The sequence below is a fragment of the Lampetra planeri genome, chromosome 10 (assembly GCF_965212315.1).
Source record: "Lampetra planeri chromosome 10, kcLamPlan1.2.h2, whole genome shotgun sequence".
In the NCBI taxonomy this organism is placed as follows: Eukaryota; Metazoa; Chordata; class Hyperoartia; order Petromyzontiformes; family Petromyzontidae; genus Lampetra; species Lampetra planeri.
Window position 1 is genome coordinate 7,965,424 of NC_136116.1, and position 21,615 is coordinate 7,987,038.

At 48.1% G+C, this 21,615-nt stretch overlaps 1 protein-coding gene across 2 annotated transcripts in view; it reads left to right on the forward strand.

Moving 5' to 3' along the window:
• LOC144720958 (retinoic acid receptor alpha-A-like) overlaps positions 1-21,615 on the forward strand; it is an 84,047-nt gene that overhangs the window by 44,685 nt on the left and 17,747 nt on the right. For both annotated transcript variants that reach the window (XM_078598162.1, XM_078598163.1), the window contains one exon: positions 5,423-5,577. In XM_078598162.1, the coding sequence (XP_078454288.1) occupies positions 5,423-5,577 (155 nt within the window). The remainder of the gene's footprint in view (positions 1-5,422; positions 5,578-21,615) is intronic.

Here is a 21,615-nt window from a genome sequence, read left to right on the forward strand (position 1 = left end):
CGTCACTTAAACTGTTTACTTTTGCCACACCGCGTAATAGGGGACGCTCTTTCCTATTAGGGTTACTTTATTAGGGAAATTGCAATTCTGAACTAGAAATCACATTTCGACACGTTTGTAGGCTTCTGGGCTGCTGTGCCGCGTTTTATGAGCGCTTGTCCTAATTTCGGGCGCACACGACCCACATTAACGCGACAAAATTACTCAGAAGCAGGCCTAGTGCAGGGGACGTGTGGTAGAGCCACTGAACTTAGCAATTCCCAAAGGATGTTAATTGCTTTGTCTCGGTACCAATTGTAACAATTTCTGTCATGAAAAAACATGTACTTTGATTACATTTCACCGAGACACTCATCGGACAGAGGTCTGTGTTTACATCCTGGAATCAAATACATGTGAGAGTTAAAATAGTAATACCTACAAAATATGTTTGATATCCAAAGGTGCGGCTGTGGCTGTTCTCACCAACACTGGATTCAACCATCATGCTGCTCAACTGCGGGAATTCTCTCTCGTTGTTTCTTTCCAAATTTTACTCGCCTTACTCCCTTGAATGCGATGTTTGGTGCTGGCCACCTGACCTTTGTAGGTCTTTACCGGCCTGTGCTCTGCAACTTACAAAAAAATGTAGGACCGGTCCTTCCCTTCATGTCACGTGACACAACCATAATTGCTTGTGAATTTGCACAGTCGCAAAACAGCTGGTGCAGAGTCTCCTCTCAATCTGCATTCGTGCACACAGGCCTGTATGCAGTTCTTTGGCTCAAGCCCTCCTTATTTTAGCCAAATATTTTTCCGAAGAATGCAACACACGGGTCTCTCTTCTGTTACACCTTTTTTAAAATATATAAAACATGTCGAGTCGTTTGTTGGGAGAGGGTGGCGACACGCTTAACCGCAAACGTTGCGCAAATAACATCTCTTTTAAAAGGAGACATGAAAAGAAAGGAATGCAGACAATTAAACAATGCAGTCGCGCCCCCACGCCTCGAGTGGATATATAACATTACCTCTGGGACGGCAGCACCGCGGTTAGAATTTCTGAAAGTTCCGTCACATTTGGGTGCAATTACTGTAAGTCCAGAGAGCGGAGGTGCGGTGGGATGTGGGGGTGAGCGGGCGTATTGTGAGAAGAAGGGGGGGGGTGGTGGGCGGATGATGGGGGGGGCAGGTGGAGACTGGTGGAAATAAATTCTCGTGTCAGCTGAGAGGATGTTGCTGCCAAGACTGTAACCACCTCCAGTCAAGCCAGTTGTAGGTCTGTGGGTCATTTTCAGAAAATAAAACTCGAGCTGAGAATTGAAATATGGTCAGGAACTCAAATCCCCTCCCTCCCTCCAAAAGATGTTGAGGAGATCCATAAAGTTGGTGACCTTGTCTCTTTGTTCACTTGACACTTTGCAATAAAACTGTTGCTTATGTCAGTTTTGTAGCTAACGTTTATAGAAAATAAATATTGCAATAATGAAAAAGGCTGTGCAGATTCACCGCTTCCCCCAACCCCGCACTTGACCCCGCAGTTCGACGATTTGTTGGGATGTAGGGTAGCGGTTTGAGTCAAGCATCTTTTTTTTTCATAACATTGCGGTGAATGTAGCGGCCTCCAGCAGCTGCAGTGGCTGACGTAAATCCGTTGCACGTCAACGCGTACGAATGTTAAAAACGGCGATTGTTAGGCATGTCCATACGAGGACGTCTATTCGTGAGCTCAAGAATCCACGTTAATTGACAAATTGGTCAATCTCTTCTGCCTCTATTTACCCACACTCTGGTATTCGGAATCACGACAATTATTGATGCGTGCATGAACCATTCACGCGTCACGGATGCACCTGGCGAGTAGGGTCATGTGCATTATTTTTAAAGCAAAAAAACAACATTTGTACAAAAAACAACGTCGTATGTTATTGGTAATTGCTGGCACTCGTTAATTGAGCGCTTTCCCTAAAGTTCACCACCACAAATCTTCCCCCGCCCCAAACCATAAACCTCCAGATCTCAACCACCCCCTCCCCCCTCAGCTGTTTCAACATAAGTAACTCCCTTGGAAAGTGTGCGGTGTCCCGGTAATCTGTCTCCAGCTCTGCGGGCCTGGCCTCTTGGCGAGTGAGGTCAGGTGATTTGGATTAGTTTGCCATGGGACTGCCTGCTAATTGTGCGACAGGGGCATTACAAAAAATATTTCTTTGTTTTTTGGCACAAATTCCTTCTCTTGCCGCCGGGAAAATGTTTTTTTCTTCAGCTCCCCCCCCGACACCCCCCCCCCTCCCGCCAGTCTGAACATTTTTTTTCTAACGGTTCTATTGATTTACTACTACAGGGCCTATACAAAAATGTGTTTGCCTCGATTCAATCTGTCAGCGGTGTGGCTAGGCTTATTGACTTGTTCCCAGCGCTCCAAATGGTGTTTTTACATCGTACGTGCCACGCGTTTTTTTTCTTGCAATGCGCCGGCTAGCGAGTCACAGACAAATTAAACGCGTCAACGTCACGAAGAACCGGCCCACGTGCAGGTGCTGGGTGCCATAGGTGTGGACTCGAGTCATGTGACTTGGACTCGAGTCAGACTCGAGTCATGAATTTGATGACTTGCGACTCGACTTGGACTTGCATAACAATGACTTTGTCCCACCTATGAGATGTGGACTCGAGTCATGTGACTTGGACTCGAGTCAGACTCGAGTCATGAATTTGATGACTTGCGACTCGACTTGGACTTGCATAACAATGACTTTGTCCCACCTATGAGATGTGGACTCGAGTCATGTGACTTGGACTCGAGTCAGACTCGAGTCATGAATTTGATGACTTGCGACTCGACTTGGACTTGCATAACAATAACTTTGTCCCACCTCTGCTGGGTGCACTATTGCATCTCGCGATTGTGAGAGATGGCGACTCCTTGAGGGGTGGGGGGGAGGGGGGAGACCTTCATCCAGCGGTTGATTGATCGTGACTTATGCTCGCGGTTAATGATCGTAAAGATCATGATGATGATGAAAGTAGTATGTATTTATCACGTAGGCTTTCGCGACCAATATCATCCATAATAGAGGGTTTTTGGGTTAGATTACGTAGATACATATCAGGCGACAACCAAACCTGGCTGTCGCCTGATCAAGCTAGTTGTAATTACTGGCGAAACGTCGTACTCGGATTGTAAATGTTGTGGCTTGGCTCTCCAACACACCGGTGTGCTGTTCCGTTTACGTAACCACCCTTACTAGTTTGCTGTGTTGGGTGGTGGTGGGTTTTAATGACACTTTTTTATATGTATGCGATATAACCCAAAAAACCTCTTATAGAGTATGTATTTATGTTGAACTTCTTTTGCACCGTACGTAGCCAACCATGCTAATCGGAGGTGCGGGGGGGGGTAGGACAACAAACTAAACACAAAGCATTTCTTAATAAAAGAGTTCTCAATTTGCATTTAAAAGTGCATAGCTTCAGTGGCTTCCTAATATCAGAAGGACGAGCGTTCCAGACGGCCGCAGAAGCACATCTGAAAGCGTGCGATGCAGTGACCGTCTTTGTGGTGAACCGCATTCGTTCGCCGCTGCGCTTTCGTGCCTTATGTAGTATACAAATGACCGTGCGGGCCTGGCTGCGTTAACCGTTGCAGTAAGTGAGACGGCTAACACAGAAACCCGACGTGGAATGGCCATTTATTTTTCATGTTGACGTTTCTCATTAGCCGGTGTGTGCCACAGCAGTAGCCCAGGTTCTCAATCTCTGCTTCACTTTATTATGGGTAGAGGTTGCCACCTCTGACATGCAAAAGGCCAGGCGTATCCAGTGAAGAAGAATATCTCACAGTACCAGAAGAGCGGAGGAGACCTATATGGAAAGTCACAATATTTAGTTGTGTTATTGCTGTGCAACTGACAACAAAAACAATTGGACTTTCAACATCATGGGAAGACTTATCGATTTTCGAGGTCCTCAAAAAGAGCCCATTCCTGGTAAAACCAGAATGGGGATGTAAGTGGAACACTTTTCAAATGTTATGTAGGAAGCACGTGGTATGCTCCGAAAATATCAATTTCCAGCATAGCCACGTTAAAAGCCAATAATAATAACAATTAATATACAGGCCTATGTCATTCCACCGCTGAAAGAAGGCCTTCCCACACCACGTTGGTTATGACTGTTGTGTGTGATCTCGTGTTACGTTATAATGTATTCCCAAGAAACATTTAATTCCTCGTTTCATATGCCCCTTTGTGCAGTGTGTGTACCACTTACGGAATGCTTGTTAACACTGTCCAACTGCTGGACGAAGGCCTTCCTGTGCCGTGTCATTCTTGGGGTACGAGGGGATTTGTTTTCCCCATACTTCACCACGCCGGTGAGTTACGGCTCTCGTTTAACACTTGTTTAGCCGACCCACTCTTCCCGCTGGTTTAGCTTTTCCTGTATGCGCAGCTCCGCCGTTAACTTGCGCAAAGCACCCATCCCCCACCCCCCCCCCCACCGCTAAAGCTGGGCCTCTCGCTGACATTGCGACTTGGATCAATGGGGCCATCAATCTCATTTGCAAAAACCGTGCGACATCACGGCAAGGGGCTGCCGGTGTCTCCCCGTGCTGCAAGTGCGAGCGTGGAAACACGATACGGACAGTGAAATCCACACACGGCGTCTCGCTGCTCTTCTCAGACTCACCTACGTCGACTTCCATGGCACTCGTTCACTCCTAAGCGTCATCAATTAGTTATCGTGATAAAATCACAGCACCGCACTGCCGAGATTGTTTTTCCGCCATGTGTGTAATATATATATATTTTTTACGAATCAACTGAAGTACCGAGAGGTATATAAATTAAAGGCAAAGTAATACGAATAGTTGTACATTGGTTAGGAGGCCAGAGTGCTGAGCTGGAACCTCGTGATAGCCTGCAGTTCGTTGCAGGTGTTTAAACTATGTTTTCAAGTGTCGGTGGTTGATAGTCTCTGCCCCGTCTCTTAAAAAGCTCTGCAGAAAACCCATCACATTAATTCTGGGAGTCATCAATAACTGAACAAAAACCACGGTCACACAATGTGTTATCCTGACACTTAACTGGGCTAAACTCCATCTCTGAGAATTAAAAATGTTGGTTTGCCTGTAATGCGACAAACATGACCCTGTAGCAGTGTGGATAGAAAAGTGATGCACCTTACTTTGCAGAACAGAGAGCACTTGAATCAATCTCAGAGGTAGCTCTGCATTGTCCGATGCAGTGTGCCGCTCCTTCTAACACGATGGGTTGCGGTGCCGTGCGAGAGCTCCGAATGGGTTCTCTCGCCTCGTGATGTGACGTCGATAGCACGATCGGGATAACGTGGTGGTGGTGGTGGTGGTGGTCGGGGGGATGAAAAAAATCCACCCCCTAAATTCAATAACAACCGTGCCGTGTCTCCTCCTCGTTGTGTCGCGCAGCCATCGACACACAGAGCAGCAGCAGCGGCTCGGAGGAGTTGCTACCCAGCCCTCCCTCGCCTCCGCCTCCACCGCGCACCTACAAGCCATGCTTCGTGTGCCAGGACAAGTCCTCCGGCTACCACTATGGCGTCAGCTCCTGCGAGGGATGCAAGGTGACCCCCATCCTCCCACCACCCCCAATCTCGTTTGGCCGCCAGTTGGAAGCTCCGTCGCCGCTCAGTGACCTGTACGAAACCGCCTTGGTTTTTGAAGGGCGGCAGAGCAGCGGACGAAGCTGGCGTTCGTAAGAGGGGGCAACTAAGCGGCGTATCGTGGCTAGCATTGGCCCTAGCGTGAGGGATTAAATGGGACGGGCTGTGCAATTATTCCCCCCCCTCTTTGTAGCCTGGAGCCTGGGCCCCACCTCCCCGTGGGACCCAGGGCAGTTGCACTGCCTGCACACGTTCTGTAGCGAGGCTACTGGGGGTACTCTAGGCGGAGAGAAGCCAAGATGGGAGGTTCGCTGAATTCTCCATTTCACCGTCGAACGTCGGCGTACAAGGTTTTAAGTGATGCTCACGGCATATGTGTGTCGCCCCCTAATCTCCCCTCTAACGCGTACCGTGAAGGGGCACGGGGGAACCAGTTCGCCTGTGCTCCCCGCTCACTTTGAACACTGCTCTGAAGTGCAAAGAGCAAGCTCCCTAGCATTGTAACGAGTCACCACCTCCTCCTGCCATTCAATGAATCGTCGTGATCGAGGGTCGCGACTCCATTCAAGCAGCCACTAGCGGCTGCAGGGACGATGTGGACAAATCATATAGAAAAAACGAAAAACCTTATGCTCGCGATTCAACTCGCGAGTTTTGGGATCGATAACGATCGATGCATCGACTCGGCGCTAGACTCCTGCTGCTCGCAAAGTGGACTGGACTGCCAGCTCTGCTCATTTCTCTTACCTCGTCTCTTAAAGTCTGCGAGTCATATGGTGTGCTTGAATGAGCAGGGCGATATAAATAGGCAGGCGGTAGTTTTCACAAGAGCCTCGGCGTTGATGCAGCGCCTGGCAGTTTTGTGCAAATGTTTAATTTCTTTCCCCCTTCCTGAGGAGGAACCACAACCATGACCAGTTTGACAAGACGATGGCTGGCGCGTTGGCTCACTGCTCGCTGAATGATGGGTATTAGAAGCTCACCTGGGGAAATGCCAAGGATTTACTTAAACTCTTATCTCTCTTTGTGTGATCGGAACACATGGTCAGGGCAAGGCAGCTGCCATCAGCTTTAGATCTCTCACTCTGTCTCTTCCTGCTACGCTATGGGGCGTTGGCCACAATTTACAATGAACGAATATATACTTCGAACATTGCCACCTTTTATTTTGCATCGCAGCAGTCCTAACCCACGGCATGTAAACACAATTTTAGGATGTCGCATTTTGATTCACACGCGCTCTTATGTCTCGCGGTAAATCGCGGTGACACTACCCCAGGCTGCCCAGAAGATTGTCATCTGTTTGTCTCAGCATGATTGTTTTGTCCACCCGTGATGGAGTGACTTATTATACATATATATAAATATATTTTTTGGTTCCTCCAACCGCTTTGTCTGTCATTGGATGAGACCGGCCGGACCCGATAAGGAAAGTTAATTAGCTATAAGTAGCTAAGCTGGAAATAAGGGATAAGGCAGTAGGCCAGGGGTATCATTTGTCTGATAAGGAAATGTCAGTGTGCTACGAATCCATTCTGTTTTTGGCAGGATTGTGCTTCCAGGCAAGTGCACTCTCCAGGCATGCATTAGGCGCCAGTGGGTGGGTTAATGTTTGCGTAAGAGCTCTCCCTCTCTCCCGTCCTGTCAGTGCTTCTGGTAGACATTCACTCTGGTGGCGGTGTTGTTGTTGTTGTTGTTGTTTTATCTGCAACTTAATGACATTAAATTCCCGAGTAGAAACTGTACATTTTAGCTTGGGGTGCTGCGTGGGTCTTCGGAGGGTGCTTTAGCCCCCCAATGTGCTCGCCTGCCCCCCTCTTCTTGGCAGACTGGTGTGGGGTGTGGCGGGGGTTTGGGGGGGGGCAAACAGGAGACTTGTAGTGCCCCGACCAAAGAGAGTTGACTTAATTTTAGGAGGAAAAAGTAAGAATGATTGTTATTCCCAATTAATTTTTTTAACTGTTAACATAAAACCCCCTTTGTACACTAGCAGTGTAATTTACAATAGATTGCTGCTTATGTTTAAACAGCATTACTCTGGAGAGAGACTCGGGCCGAGGGGGTTTGGCAAGACATAAAACACGTCATCTAAGGCAGGGATTTCAACAACCCTCGTTGTCCACTTGGTAAACTGAACAAATTCGTGTCCTATTTCCTGGGCTACAGCTCCTCCACGCAGAACACCCTTTGCCTTATTCCTATTCTATAATTGATCTTCGACGCCACCTCCCCCGGTCCCCTGGTGTCGTAATTTGCGCGCCCGGCGCGGGTCTTTAAACTCACTTAGGGAAGCGGCGGCGTTCTCTCCCAGCGGTCGGGCCAGTGCCCCCGATGATCTCCGACGGACACGTCCAAGCGTCTCTCGTTTGATTTGGCCGGGCGCCCCGACGCTGGGCATTGGGGGCTCCAGCGAGGTGCCAGAGGCTCCATGGGGCGTCTCCTCTGGGCCGCCCGCCGGTGACCTCTCCGCTAGATTCCTCACACCGTCAGGTGGGACAGGGAGCTGAGTGACAGATTGCCTCTTGCGGGGCTCTGCCCGTGATTGATAGGGTCATGTTATTGCTGACCGCTGAAGGAGATCCCCGCATAAAGGAAGAAAGATCCTTTCTTTCCTTCCAACCTCATCTCGGCCCCCGCCTGCACCCCCCCCACTACCCCCTGCGTAACGGAGCTAGCGGCTGCTGCAAGAAGCATTTGTTGTGAATTATAACGTAGGGAAATGTTCGTGCCCACGTGGTGTTTTTTTCCACTAATCCAGTATTGCGCATTACTTGTCAGAAAATGCATTAATCTCCAGGCGTCATTTTAATGATAAATGATCGAAAGTGGCGTTGCTTTCTTTTTTGACTTTACACCATGCAGCCTCTCTGTTTCTTTTACAGCCCCTTGTCAATCCACTGCCGGATGTAGGCTTCCTCACGCCATGCCGGCAGTTGTGGGGGGTGGTTGTTCAGCAGCCACATTTCACCGTGCTGGTCAACTCGGGTCGGTAAAGGGTGCGGGAGCCTGGGCCCGGTCCAGATCTGACTCTCGCCACAGCCGTGGCCGGGAATCGAACCCGGATCACCCGGTTCATGGTACAGCGGCGCTAACCACCGTGCCACCGCTCCAATCTTACAGCCTCTATATTAACCAATTGATGTAACGCATTGACCTTTTGGAGTCTTGTGTGGCTGTGGGACCGCCGGGCTCTAAACGCCCGCTATGGGATGCCTTTGTTTCTCCCGTCCCTGCCCCACTCTCAAAAGAGACTTTGTTGTGCGGCGCATTTCGGAGTGGCGGAGTGTTTGGAGTGTTTCCCCTCCCGTTTGAGTGGACGTGTCGGGTTTCACGAGTCGGCTACTCCGCTGGGGCCAGAGTTGAGCTTGGTGAGCCCATATCAAGCATGCCTCTAAACACCGCCTTAAACACCGCTCATTATTACTCGTGACAATTGTGTTCATCGAAGCGATCATTATTTGCACCAGTGTAGCAGTGATGCAGCGGATAAAGCACTGTGCCTTGAACCCTGCGACCTGACTTTGATTCGTGGCCACGGCTCACATCAGCGGCGAGTCGTATCTTATCCAGTCCTGGGTCCCAGCCTTCCACCAACCCACGCTGACTGGCAAGCGTGGTGAAGTATGATGGTCAAAGAACTTGCCACGACTGACGCAGCATTGTGATGCATTCATCCAGCAGTAGATCGACGAAGGACTGATTATTATGGAGCAATTCTACAACATGTTATTTTTATGTCATAAATATTTTATTTATTTTAATTTCCTCCACAGTATCTCTTCCCCAGCTCTTACGATGACCTTTCACATTTCAAGAAATGTTCACTCTTATCAATTTCAACCTTGAAAGTGCTGTTTGTTGCTGGCCGTTTGAAATCTTGGGCCTTTGTTCCCTGTGCTCAGCAACTGTGTGTACAAAAAAAGAGCCATCACATGAAAAACAATTGCAGTACAAAGATGAATTTTGAAAATAAAAATGAATAATCATGTGGATAGATTGGTAGTGAACACAAACTCTTGTCAATGCTCTGACAAGATGACAATCTGGCAACTTGTTTATGTTATAACTGACATAACGTTTTTGTGGAATTATGCTCATGCAAGTCTACAATTGTATCATTGTGTTGCTATTGTTGCATTCTCGGTTATTACAGCTGCAACGATGATTTTTTCCGAATCACGACCCGCATAGTCACGTTGATATGTTTTATTTAAAAAAAGTTTAATGTTCTGTTTAGTTAATTACGTTGGCTGGCCCAGGCAACGTAAGAAACACGGAGGGATAGCCAGTGCTGAATAATATCTCTGTTCCTCCTCCAGCAGCGTTCAATAACATCCAGCAGTGCCTCGTCGACTAAGAGGGATGTCTTTGATGTATACCCCACTCCACAATGAGTCTGTGTAGTGGTTAAGAGACTCGGCCAAGATAATTATATTTCACTGAAAGCACTCGGTAGGGAGTTGAAGATGGGCAGGTCACATGCTTGGTTGGCAGGAGATTATGGTAACTAATTATATTAATTTAGTACATTCGGTATAAGCACCATCCTCATAGTGCGAGGCTATCACAAAGGCAGTGTGTTTTTATAGACAGTTATAGTCTGCCAGTCGGGTGGCGATGTTGCCTATGTGGCTTTACCCAATTAAGTAATTAAGTACGGCAATGGATTCTTGGATCGGTGTCAGTGTGTGCAGAGCTTCACGTGTTGCCTCCTCATATTGGGTGGGGGTTTTTTTCTCCCAGGTTCTGTTCTCTGGTTTCCTCTCACATTAAGCCAAACAACTCGCTAATGGAATTGGCCAAACATCCCAATGTGGGTGGGGGGAGGGAGGTGGGGGGAGGGAGGGTGGGACCCTCGGAGAAGAAAAAGAATCTCGGTGAGGCTTTGCTGGGTAAATAAAGGGGGATTATTCAAAAGTGAACACTGCAACCCAGAATCTTCTCTTTGTGCTAGGAGTCGGGGGGGTCCGGGGTGGCGGCAGGGGGGGGATGGGGGTGGAAGGAACAGGAGTTTTTCCAGTGGATTTGCAGCTCTTATTCGCGTCCCTGCTGTGCGCAAACCCCAGTTCAGAGTGCATCTCTCCGGGCCTTTTAATCCCTGAGTGAGTGCGCACAGGGGATGGCTCTTTCTGGGGTGCCAATTCCAGACCCCGCTCACCGGGGAGATGCCCTCGCCACATGCTCGCTTCAGGGGGGTGGGCAGCAGAGAGAATGGTCTTTTCGGATGCGAAACCCCTGACTCTGAGATCATGCTGACCCTGTGAGGGAAGGGCCCTGCCCAGTGTTCACATCGCAGGGCACGAGAGTCCACAGGGACTGCAGTGAAACCTGCATAGCTGATGATTCAATGCAGGAGCCCCTGGGCTGCCTACCCCATGCCCCACCGCCCCCCTGCCCCCATCACTTCACAGCTGCAGCTTATAATGTCACATTGTATCAGATTGCAGCTCTCGGGCACATTTTAAGCGGGGGTCTGCGCAATCTTTCTTTTCATCTCTCGTGGCAGCTTATAGTGCACTACAAAGTGTTTTTTTTTCTCTTCTCTCTATGCGCATTTTCACCGAATGCATGACCACTGTGTAGCAGGGCCATCCCTCCAGACGCCTTTGATAGCCCCTCCCCCACAACTACTTCCCTGGCACGTAGCCGCCTTGCTCTGCTTACCTTGTCAATTGTTGCCTCGGCCAGAAGCCGCGATTTGAAAGCTCAAACCCTCGAGGTTGATCTTGCATTCTTTTTTTTATTGAATGCGGTATATCCTCCCCCGCATATCCTCCTCGCCAGGGCATCGAGCTGTACGAGTGCATACGTGAAAAAGGACGGCTGCGTGAACGTCTGTAACATACGGCGGTTAGGTCCATGTGTCCACACATTGGTGAATTGGACAAAAATGAAGCGCACACTGCTTTGAGCGCGGGGGAAATGCTTCACCATGCTTTAGCAGTTAGCAACTGAACTACTAAACTAAAACTATTTTATTTTATCAGGTAAGGTCCACTGAGCTACATAGCTCTTTTTCAGAAGCAACCTGCCCACAAATTATAGCTCAACGAAGTGGCTTATCACGTGGAAATTTCTAGCAGCCAAATACTCTTAAGCACATGTTTATGAATGTGGAGGGAGAAACCGGAGGACCTGGAGGAAAATCCACGCGACCATGGGGAGAACTAGCAAACTCCAAATACACAGGCGTCAGGGTCGGGATCGGAACCCACGACCTCCGGTATACCAGGCGAGGGAGTTAACATCTCCTAGCCACCATGGTGCCCAACTGCACGCGAGATTACGAACGCGTGACTGCTGCGCATGAGGTCATCCGTCTCACCGTGCACAGACACCGCACTGGGAGCGAGCAGTGAAGCGGTCAATGGCGCACATGCGACGGGTCAGATATGCCACTTGGGACTGTGCTCTCTCGTTCATTTCATTTCTTTGCTTTGGCCGTCGACATGAAGCGCGGCGGCTAAGAAGGCACGGAAACTTGAACCTGCTCCCAGGGTCCGCCTGTTTTTCTATTTACATCCCAGCCCGCGCGCATCTTCCTGTTGTGATGGGGTTTCTCGTCATGAACAGAAACTTGCTGGTATCGAATGCTGAAACAAAAAGGGGTAAGCAATGGGCTGATGTATGTTTGTATGTTGAACTTCTTTCGCACCGTACGTAGCCAACCGTGCTAATTGGTTGGCTAGTCGGAGGTGCGGGGGACTACACTTGTATTTTATTTCTACGTGGTTAAATGCACCATTGTTTTTATTTGTTGTTTTTATTTGTTTTTACTGCAATAATGTGAAGCCCCAGACAAGACGAGTATTATTAATATATTATGTTGAACTAATTTCACATCGTGCTTTGACAACCGTGCTAATCGGAGATGATTAGCAGGATAGCACGAGAAGATCTTTCTTGAGAATAATCAGAGAAAGGCGATTGAGATTTTTCTGGACATGTAATGAGAAAACCAGAGACTGATTGTAATGTTTTGAGTGGGGGAAAACGACAGGCACAACAAGCCTGGGAAGGTGGCGAATCAAGTACGCCAGCGATTTGAACGATTGGATACAACTCGGAGTATCGAATGCAACGTTTTTGAGTGATATCGTGGAGAGAGCTAAGTGGAAGAAGGTCACCATCGCCAACACCTTTGAGTAAGGATACTGCACATTGAGAGAACTGAAGGGCCTTTTATTTTGAAGCCTCTTATTTTGTAAGAATTTTGTTGAAGGGACTCGGCCCATTGTTTCTGGTGTTGGGCAAGGGCAGGAAAACGTCGTGTTTTTGGAACAGTATTCATTCGCCGGACCAAATTGACCACCCACCGAAAATGGACATTGTCTAAAAATAAACAGAGCTTCCCTGCAGGGCGTTTAACAGGAAAAAAAGAGAAAAGAAAACATCCAGTTGTAGGGTTGTTCGGTTTCCGCTGTGCAAGCAGAGTGCAGCTTTAACGTAAACTCCTGAAGCGGTAGTGGTCGCGTTGATGTAGTAAATGTGGTAAATGTGACAACATTTGTGACAAAATCACTCGCAGTGCACCCCAACCTACACACATTTCAGCAAAGTAGATTGTGAGCCCGAATAGTGCTTGGATGGGCGGTGGCAATGCATACAACGGGTGCGTTACAGGCTGCTGCGGTGTTCCCGTTGGTAGCAGATAGTACTGCAGCAGCAAAATTCATCGTTGTACCGTACTTCTATGCGCCAGCGTTCTACGCTGCTGCCCGTCTTCAGCAAGCATTACTGACCAGTGTGGTGAAGTATGGTCAAGAGGCTGCTGTACGTGTGCAATGCGGTAGCGACTGCACAGGCTGTTGGTTAGAGTGGCACATCACACACATACACATGGTGTGTCACCAGAACCCTAGCAAATGCTGCAGCCACAAGTTAATATATATATATGCGTTGTCTTTAATAACAATAATACCCTCAATTTAGCTGGGAAAACCGTAATGACTCAAGGATCTCTTTTTCAGGAGGGTCCCGCTTTGGGATGTTTGGCCAATTACAGCTCCTCACAGATGGATTCAAGAATCAATTTCTCTTCTGCTGTCTCATGGCCATGTCACAGCCCAGGCTTATAACACCCATTCAAGTACCGCCCAGGCTCAGCTTTGCTTAGTCTCTGACATCTGACGACACCGGGTACATTCGATGGATATTTATTGCGCTTTGCAAAGGCGTGTTACGCAGCCTACAGCTGCTGCTTCCGCTGCTGTTGTTCCATTTGAATACGTTCCCGTTAAATAACAATGGAATTTAACAATCCCACTGCAGTCAAGTGCACTGTTGCGAAAGTGGCCATAAGCTCCACCGCAGGCCTCTGTCCTTTTAAAAACGCAATGACGCAGCCATCGCAGTCGTATAAACTTAAACAAAAAAACGATTCTACCATGTAAGGCCCACTGAGCTATATAGCTCTCTTTCAGAAGCTACCTGGCCACAAATGATAGCTCAACGAAATGGTTTATCACGTGCAAATTTCTAGCAGCCAAATACTCGAAACCTACGACCCCTGGCAAGCACTGGCAGTCACCCATCACGAGCACGACCCTGGCTCATGTCTCCTCGGCTTGTGAGACGCGACGAGATCGGGCACGTGTTCAGGGTGATTTGGTCACGAGGCGATATCGCCCTGTGTGTGCCGGGTATTTGTGGGGCTGCTGTCTGTCTCTGGTGAGCCGCGGTGCAGCTGTGTTGGTGCCGAAAGCCATCGTGGCATTCCCCTGGCAATCCGGATCATCTCCCCCCCCCCCCCCCTTTTTCCAGGGTCACGTTGTGCCCAATGGCTCTAGCCAATTTAATGTGCACGATTTAGCAAGACACCATCTGGGGAGAGGAAGAGAGAGGGGAAAAAAAGTGAAATGATCTTTATCTCGTAAATATGCGCTAAGGCTGTGTCTCCCACAATGTCCAACATTGTTTTAAAGGTTTGTTAACGTGACTAAATAACACTTTAGAGGCATTCCGGATAGTGCCTGTTGTATGGTCGCGACGTCGTCACAGCGATGTCACCAGAGCTCTATCTTATCTTATTTCGATTTATATTGTGCCTAATTGTACATTTTAAGTCCCTTTCACCCATTGACATAGATTCAGACTGGTGTCAGACATACTGGGACACATGGCCTAGTTTTGCATCTACAAGATTCATTATCTATTTAGCATTGGATATGCCAGAGCATTCGGAGTTGCCAACGGGGACAGATGTTTTGTTTGCAAATAATATACAGAGGTCCCTGCAGAGACATATTGCAGGGTACATTTTAAAAATGTGTCATGTGACCTCTGACACCCGAAAGCACAATGGTCAACTCTTGTGAATGATGCCACCATAAAATACAGCACAATTCGGAATATATGCATGTATATACACACAGCATGGAAATGTGACGAGATGCTGCGTATAAAAACAGCGAGTGTTTATTTTATAGAGAGGAGTCAAAGACGGCGGCAAAACTAGTAAGGTATTGAGCATGACAGGTAGCCGACAGCACAGATGGCTGGGGAAAGGGAGTTCCAGACAATACGGGCAAGAAAAGCATCAGAGAATGAGTGACCTCTCCCCACACGGTCTTTAAAGTGCCTTTTTAACAGCAGCTGTCAAACTTTGGTAATTCCCTGCAGAAATTAGGTGGGGTGGGCAGCCGGAATTGAATCATTGACTCTGTACAAATTGGCTCGGTGTTGGCGCACAACAAATGCCGGGAAACCCATTCACCCGGCGAAGATAATCACGTACGCATTGCCGCGGACAGCCGCAATGATAAACAAAAAGTGGCGTATAAACGGCGATAACAATTCATAAATAACGGCAATAGTAATAACGGAGGGCAATATCTATAGCAATATCAATGACAATAAACAATATAAGACGCAATAACAATAAATATTTTTTTTTATCGGCGCCATGAGTATTAAGAGTGTGCGGTTTAATAAATTCACAACTAAACTGCGTGTGTGGCTCACGTGTTCATTAATTAAAAGAGCTCTCCGTGCGCAGAACGCTTCGTGCAAGTGCAATTGGGCGAGCTGCGGGCGGGTTTCCTGACGGGATGCCCGATGGTCTTCTCTGCCACCCGTGTGCTCATTTTTTGCGATTCCGCAAAAAAAATTTCCATTTTGGTCGCGGGCGATTGTGTACGGTAAACCAGGGCGTAGCGAATGCGAGGTGAATCCGTGGCCGTAGGTTTCCGCAAATGCACGTCAGTAGAGGCCCGATAAAAAAAAAATGAAGTTTATGTCTTAAAATTCGTGCGTTTGTGCAATATAAAAAGTGTGGGGGCTGGGGGGAAGGAAAGACATCACTGGGCTTTGGCAATGACAAAGTAAAGCGGCTGTTTTATCCATTTATAGTCGATGTGTCAACTCCGGGAAACCTCTGAGAACACTGAAGTGGAACAAGTAGATTTTTTGCGCATTCAACGGAGCATTGTTTGGTGAATGCGCATGCTGTCGAGACTGCGCATGCGAGAGCAGTCGGTGAGCACCTATTAAGGCCAGCACACCGAACGAGTGAGCATTTAGCCGAGTCCGAGTCGCTTTCGTCACACACTGATTGTGCCGCACCTATTGGGTGCTCATTTCAGGCCGAGCTGACCTAGCGAAGGTCCAGGCCATGTCCGTAACCCAAATACGATCGTCTGTGCAGCCTCGCGTGGCTCAGCGTCTCTCTGCGTGCTCGCAATCCGGTTGAGCGTCGGAAACGAGAAGCGCCGTTCCAAACGAGCGCTGGGGAATTACGAAGCCCTTCCTGCCGGGTCACCGAGGCCAACTGAGGCCAATTGAGACCATGGCCTGCTGCGAAATGCACAGCTGCTCGTATTCAATCTCGCCGGGGAGTTTTGAGGTCCGCGGGGACCGACATTGCTGATGCAGCATTGGCAGCGAGCGGCAGCAGCAGCCGCAGCAGCGTCCGAGCGGGGAAAAAAGATAGTGCCCACCCCGAGCCAGTCCCGCCGACGGCGCGGAAATTTTTGTGCTGCCGAAAATCACGTGGAACGTATTTTTTTTTAAGTCGCCGTGTGGCGTAACGACGCTCCGCGGAGGTGTTAATCGTCCTCGAGTCTCCCGCTTTCACGGTGAGATGCGTTGAAGAAATATTGTGGAATTTGTTCTCCGTACGATCATCGTCCGCGTCGCGATACGTTTATATTAGGTGCACCATTTGGCCCCGAGACAGGCGATTAAGATACATTAAGGCTTCATTCCCGTGGCCCAATATGGAAGCGTCGAGCAATTACATTTTATGGCAACGACCCGGGACTTTAATACGGGAATCCGTCTTATCAAAAGTTAAATAGAACCCCTTAACCTAAATGGAATCTGAAACACTGTATACATATTTAGGTGATCATTAACTGTTTATCGTTTGCTCCGTTAATGGATGGTGATGATGATAAATGGCAAACTATTTCTGTTTTTCAACCTTTTCAGATCCTGACGCTGCATCTATCCCTCCCCGCTTCTCCTCGCGCACACAAGTTGGTGGCTTTGCCGTTTGCCAGCAGATGGTGCACTTTCCGATTATCATATTAAATGGAAACGGAATGAGCGACGAACACCCATTTGGCCCGTAACAACATTACGCTAATGATTATGGCTGCGAGCTTGCGCTCTGTTAATGCTCGTGCCTGGCTAATGGGCACGGCAGTCGTGATTAAACCTTTTAAACCTCCCTCGGAATTTTTAATGAACCGCCAAGTTAGAGCTGAGCATGGAATTAAAGGGGTTAACCGGCTAATATTTCAGCGGGTCCTTTGCACCCCTGCGCAAAGACTATGGTTATTAAAACATATTGCGGCAATATTCCTTGGTGCGGGAGAGGTAAAGGCAGCGCGGCTGCGTGCTCAGCGGCTCGTCGGCCGCTGCGATGCGAAGCCGCCGTGAACTTGTGTGCGTTAGAGAGGCAGGGTTGCTGGGTGGGGAGAGAGGCATTCGTCGTCTCTTGGATGCCGTTCTCCGCTCTGCTGTCTCCCCCACCGTATTTAGGAACTTCCTTCCTCCAGCCATTCGTGCTGTCGAGTCCCTGCACCTGTTAGAAGCGCTGGCGATTGTGTGCCTAGGTCAGGGGTCGGCAACCTGCGGCTCCGGAGCCGCATGCGGCTCTTTTGAACCTTGACCGCGGCTCCGGGGCGGATGCTAGCGAGGGGAGGAGGCGCACTGTGACACCTGCTCTGGCGTTGCCGCTGCTGACAGGTCGCCGCTCCGCTCTACACTGCCCGCCCGGTGACAGGCAATAACGTTGCCGTTGCTTTGTCACATGTTTGGAAGAAGTAAAAACCTTCCTGGGCAGCAAAGAGCTCACCTTTGCTGAGCTGGAACAGCCAGAGTGGCTGGAAAAATTACATTTTATGGTAGACATGACAGCACATCTAAACACGCTAAATACAACCCTTCAGGGGAAAGGAGGCACAGCCCTGCACATGCTGGAGGAGGTTTTGGCATTCGAGCGCAAGTTGACAGTGTTTGTCAAAGATTTACAGAGAGGTACACTGTCTCACTTTCCCTCTTTGAGAGAGTTCAAACAAAGTCATGATACGATAAATTTGGAATATTTCAAGTCTGCAATCACCACAATGCAAAGTTCGTTTGGGAAACGATTCTGTGAGTTCAGAGAGGAAAAAACGACATTATCCTTCCCTGTCACTCCCCTGGCGATCGATCCATCCCTATTGAATATGACTGCATTTGCAGGTGTAAGTCAACCTGATCTTGAGATGGAACTGGCCGATATAGCCGACAAAGATATATGGGTGTCCAAGTTCAAATGCTTGACCGCTACTCTTGAGGATGTTGCCCGTCAGAAGGCCATTCTGGCTCAGAATCATAAATGGAGTGATATTGAAAACCTTCCCAAACAGGACAAACTTGTATTCGAAACATGGAATGCCATCCCCAACACTTATATAAACATGAAAAAGTATGCATTTGGAGTCCTGTCGATCTTCGGCTCCACATATGTATGTGAGCAGGTCTTCTCCAACATGAACTATATTAAAAACAAACATCGATCACGCCTCACAGATGACAGCTTGCAAGCCTGTGTGAAAATGAAGGTGACGTCTTACAGCCCTGATGTGCAGACACTGTGCACTGAGGTTCAGGAGCAAAAATCCCATTAACCAGGTAATTTAGCTATTAATTTGCAAAAATATATTTTACATGGTTAAGTGAAAAAGTCCTTTTTTTATTCAGATTGACAGCTGACTGCACGATCCTGTATATAGCAATAAGGTAAGAAACAATATATGTAGTGTTATATTTGTTTGAATAGTTGCAATGGTTTTGCGGCTCCCAGTTTATTTTTTCCTTCGGAAACGGGTCCAAGTGGCTCTTTATGTCTTAAAGGTTGCAGACCCCTGGCCTAGGTCATCGGGCAAGTTCGAAAAATTACAAAATAATTATGAAGCTGAACCTGGGAAAAAAAAAATGTCTCTTTTGTAACTACAGGATTCCAGGTCCCTCGAGCAAAAGTTGATCAATCTTAATTGGTCACTCATCAGCCAGGGTTAATCCACTGTTGAATGAAGGCCTCCTCAAGGTACCACCACATATCACCATCCTGCAATCTAATAATCCACCGAGCCACCTGCACGCAAGCTTTTATTATTCGAATTGTCTTCTACTCTTATTCTTGGTTCTTTCGGTGATGATTGCTTGTGTTGCAGTCGAAACGTCGTGAGAATTGTTATTGTTTTATATTTATATTATTTTATTATTTCCCTTCTACGTGACTTTACCAAAAGAACCAAGAATATGAATCCCTGCAGTCACGAAAGCTTTAAATCAAAATACCTTCTACTCTATTGAATTTTTGAGTTGTATAAAAATATCAGCAGAGAATGTTTTTTTTTACTTAGAGCCAAGAGTTTAGGAGCCACGGGCAATTGCAGAGTTAGTTTGTTTGGCGCCCAGCGAGATTCACTGATGGGGTCCATGCTGGCAAACTGTCATGACACTTAGCGTAGCGCCGCTATCACCGCTGCAGTGTGGGCCCGTCAGTGGCAAATGTGGCTGGGGAGCTTTTCAATTGCGCCTTCAAGGCCTCGTTGCATTTTTAATGCCGAGTTGGAAAAATCGTGGGGATGACTCCAGAAATTCAAGATGTTTTCTCCCGATAACCCAGACGTTGTTTGTTCCATGACACAGCAATGCTAACTTCCAAAAAGCAATGCGTCTGTCACCTCATGACTTTGCCTATTGCAGTTCTAATACATTGCATGTGGCCGGGAATTAAACTCTGGTTGTCGGGTTCGTAGCGCAGCACATAACCCACACCCCGCACCGACCAGTGTGGTGAAGTATGGTCAAATAAACCCTACGGCCTGCATGTCATGGAAAGGCGTTCATAAAACGGATTGACAAAGGGGATGTGTATATATTGTATGGCGTTTTTATTGTTTGTTTAATTTGTTTTTACTTGTGTCTGCTTATACTTTTCCCATTCTGCCCAGACCATAAATATGGGATGGGTATTTAAAACTGATGTGCACGTTGAAGCTCCGAATGCCAAATTGCATGCAGCTGGGCGACCTGTCAATAAGTGAAACTCTTGACGCTCACTCCCCACGTGCCCCAGACCTTGTCCAGCCGCAGTCGCTTCTGACTTGCGGTCGTGTTTGTTTCACGTGAGAGCGATTAGCCGTGCAGCGGCCTCGGCTTAATATGCGTGACCAGGTCAGCGAAGCCCCGGGGGCTGTGTCGTGTGTCCCATCCGCACGTGCAGGGAACCAGGGGGAGAGAGCGCTCTCCCATCTCTACAAATTGTTCACGCACGTTCTGTATGTAATCCGCAAGTGGCGATATCAAAGATTCTCTCCCTGTGTGTGTGTGTGTGACCGTGGCTGCGAACTGTCAAGCAACGTGAGCGTGTAACTTTGCACTGACCAAAATATAAAGAATGAAGGTGGCGAGTGGGTGGGTTGTATCTGAAATCACCAACTCTTAAACGCAGCAACTCAACGGCTAAATCACTTCTCTCATAGTTGCCCTTCATAGGTTAATGCACAAAGATGAACGGCGCGATTCATTCAAAGGCACGGCCCCGCCGATTTCGAATATGCCCCTTTTACTTTATTCTCAACAGGTGACTGAATATTTTAACAGCAACTGCTCCATTTCTTACGGTGGAGCATTACATATTTTAAGAGGTGTATTGAGATTGGTGGGAGACGTGTGCAATTGAGTCGTCGAGATGAAATGTTGATTTCTTTGAAACCCATTCCCGGTATTGCAATGGGGTGTCTGTAGATGGATCGCCCTGTATATTTAGCATGGACTGTACTCGTAACCGGCGATGTGGCGGTTAGCGCACTGCACCATGAATGCAGCAATTCAAGTTTGATCCGCCCCCCCCCTGCCATGGCTAACATCCAGTGGTATCTGAAACAAGTCCTGGGTCTTTGCCTGTCTCCCTAGCTCTGGCCAGCACGGTGAAGTATGATCAAATAACCCCCATGACTGACACGGTGTGGGGGGGGGGGGGACACACAATCCAGGAGTGGTTTGACAAAGTGTTATTTTAGTTACCAGCGAGTTGCAAAGCTTCACCTGCAATTCCAGCTTGGGCGTCGTGCTTCACGGATTCACAGTTAACTGGGGTCGTGTGGGGATGACGGTGGTAGGCACGACACTTTAAAGCAAATTTGGAACTCTCGGCTGGACCTGCTCTGCGAGTGAAAGTGATTGATATCCAAGCCATCGTTGGTGACCCAGGTCGCTCCTTGCAAATCAGAATACATCCTTTTCTATCCCTCGTCTCTTGAATTATATCACTTGGTTAGACGAAATCAACTTGAACTTGATTCATTACCTGGGGTAACAGTTGAGAAAATAATTTTTTGGTGGGGATTTTCTGATTTATAAGCATCGCTTTAACTGTATTTGTGCCAGGTTTCACCTGCTCGACACTTCCAGAACGTCATTAGAATTGGCATGAGTCACACAGCCAGTCACCATCGTCCCTAGCCATTAGATGCACCCTTATGTTATGCATGAGCACGT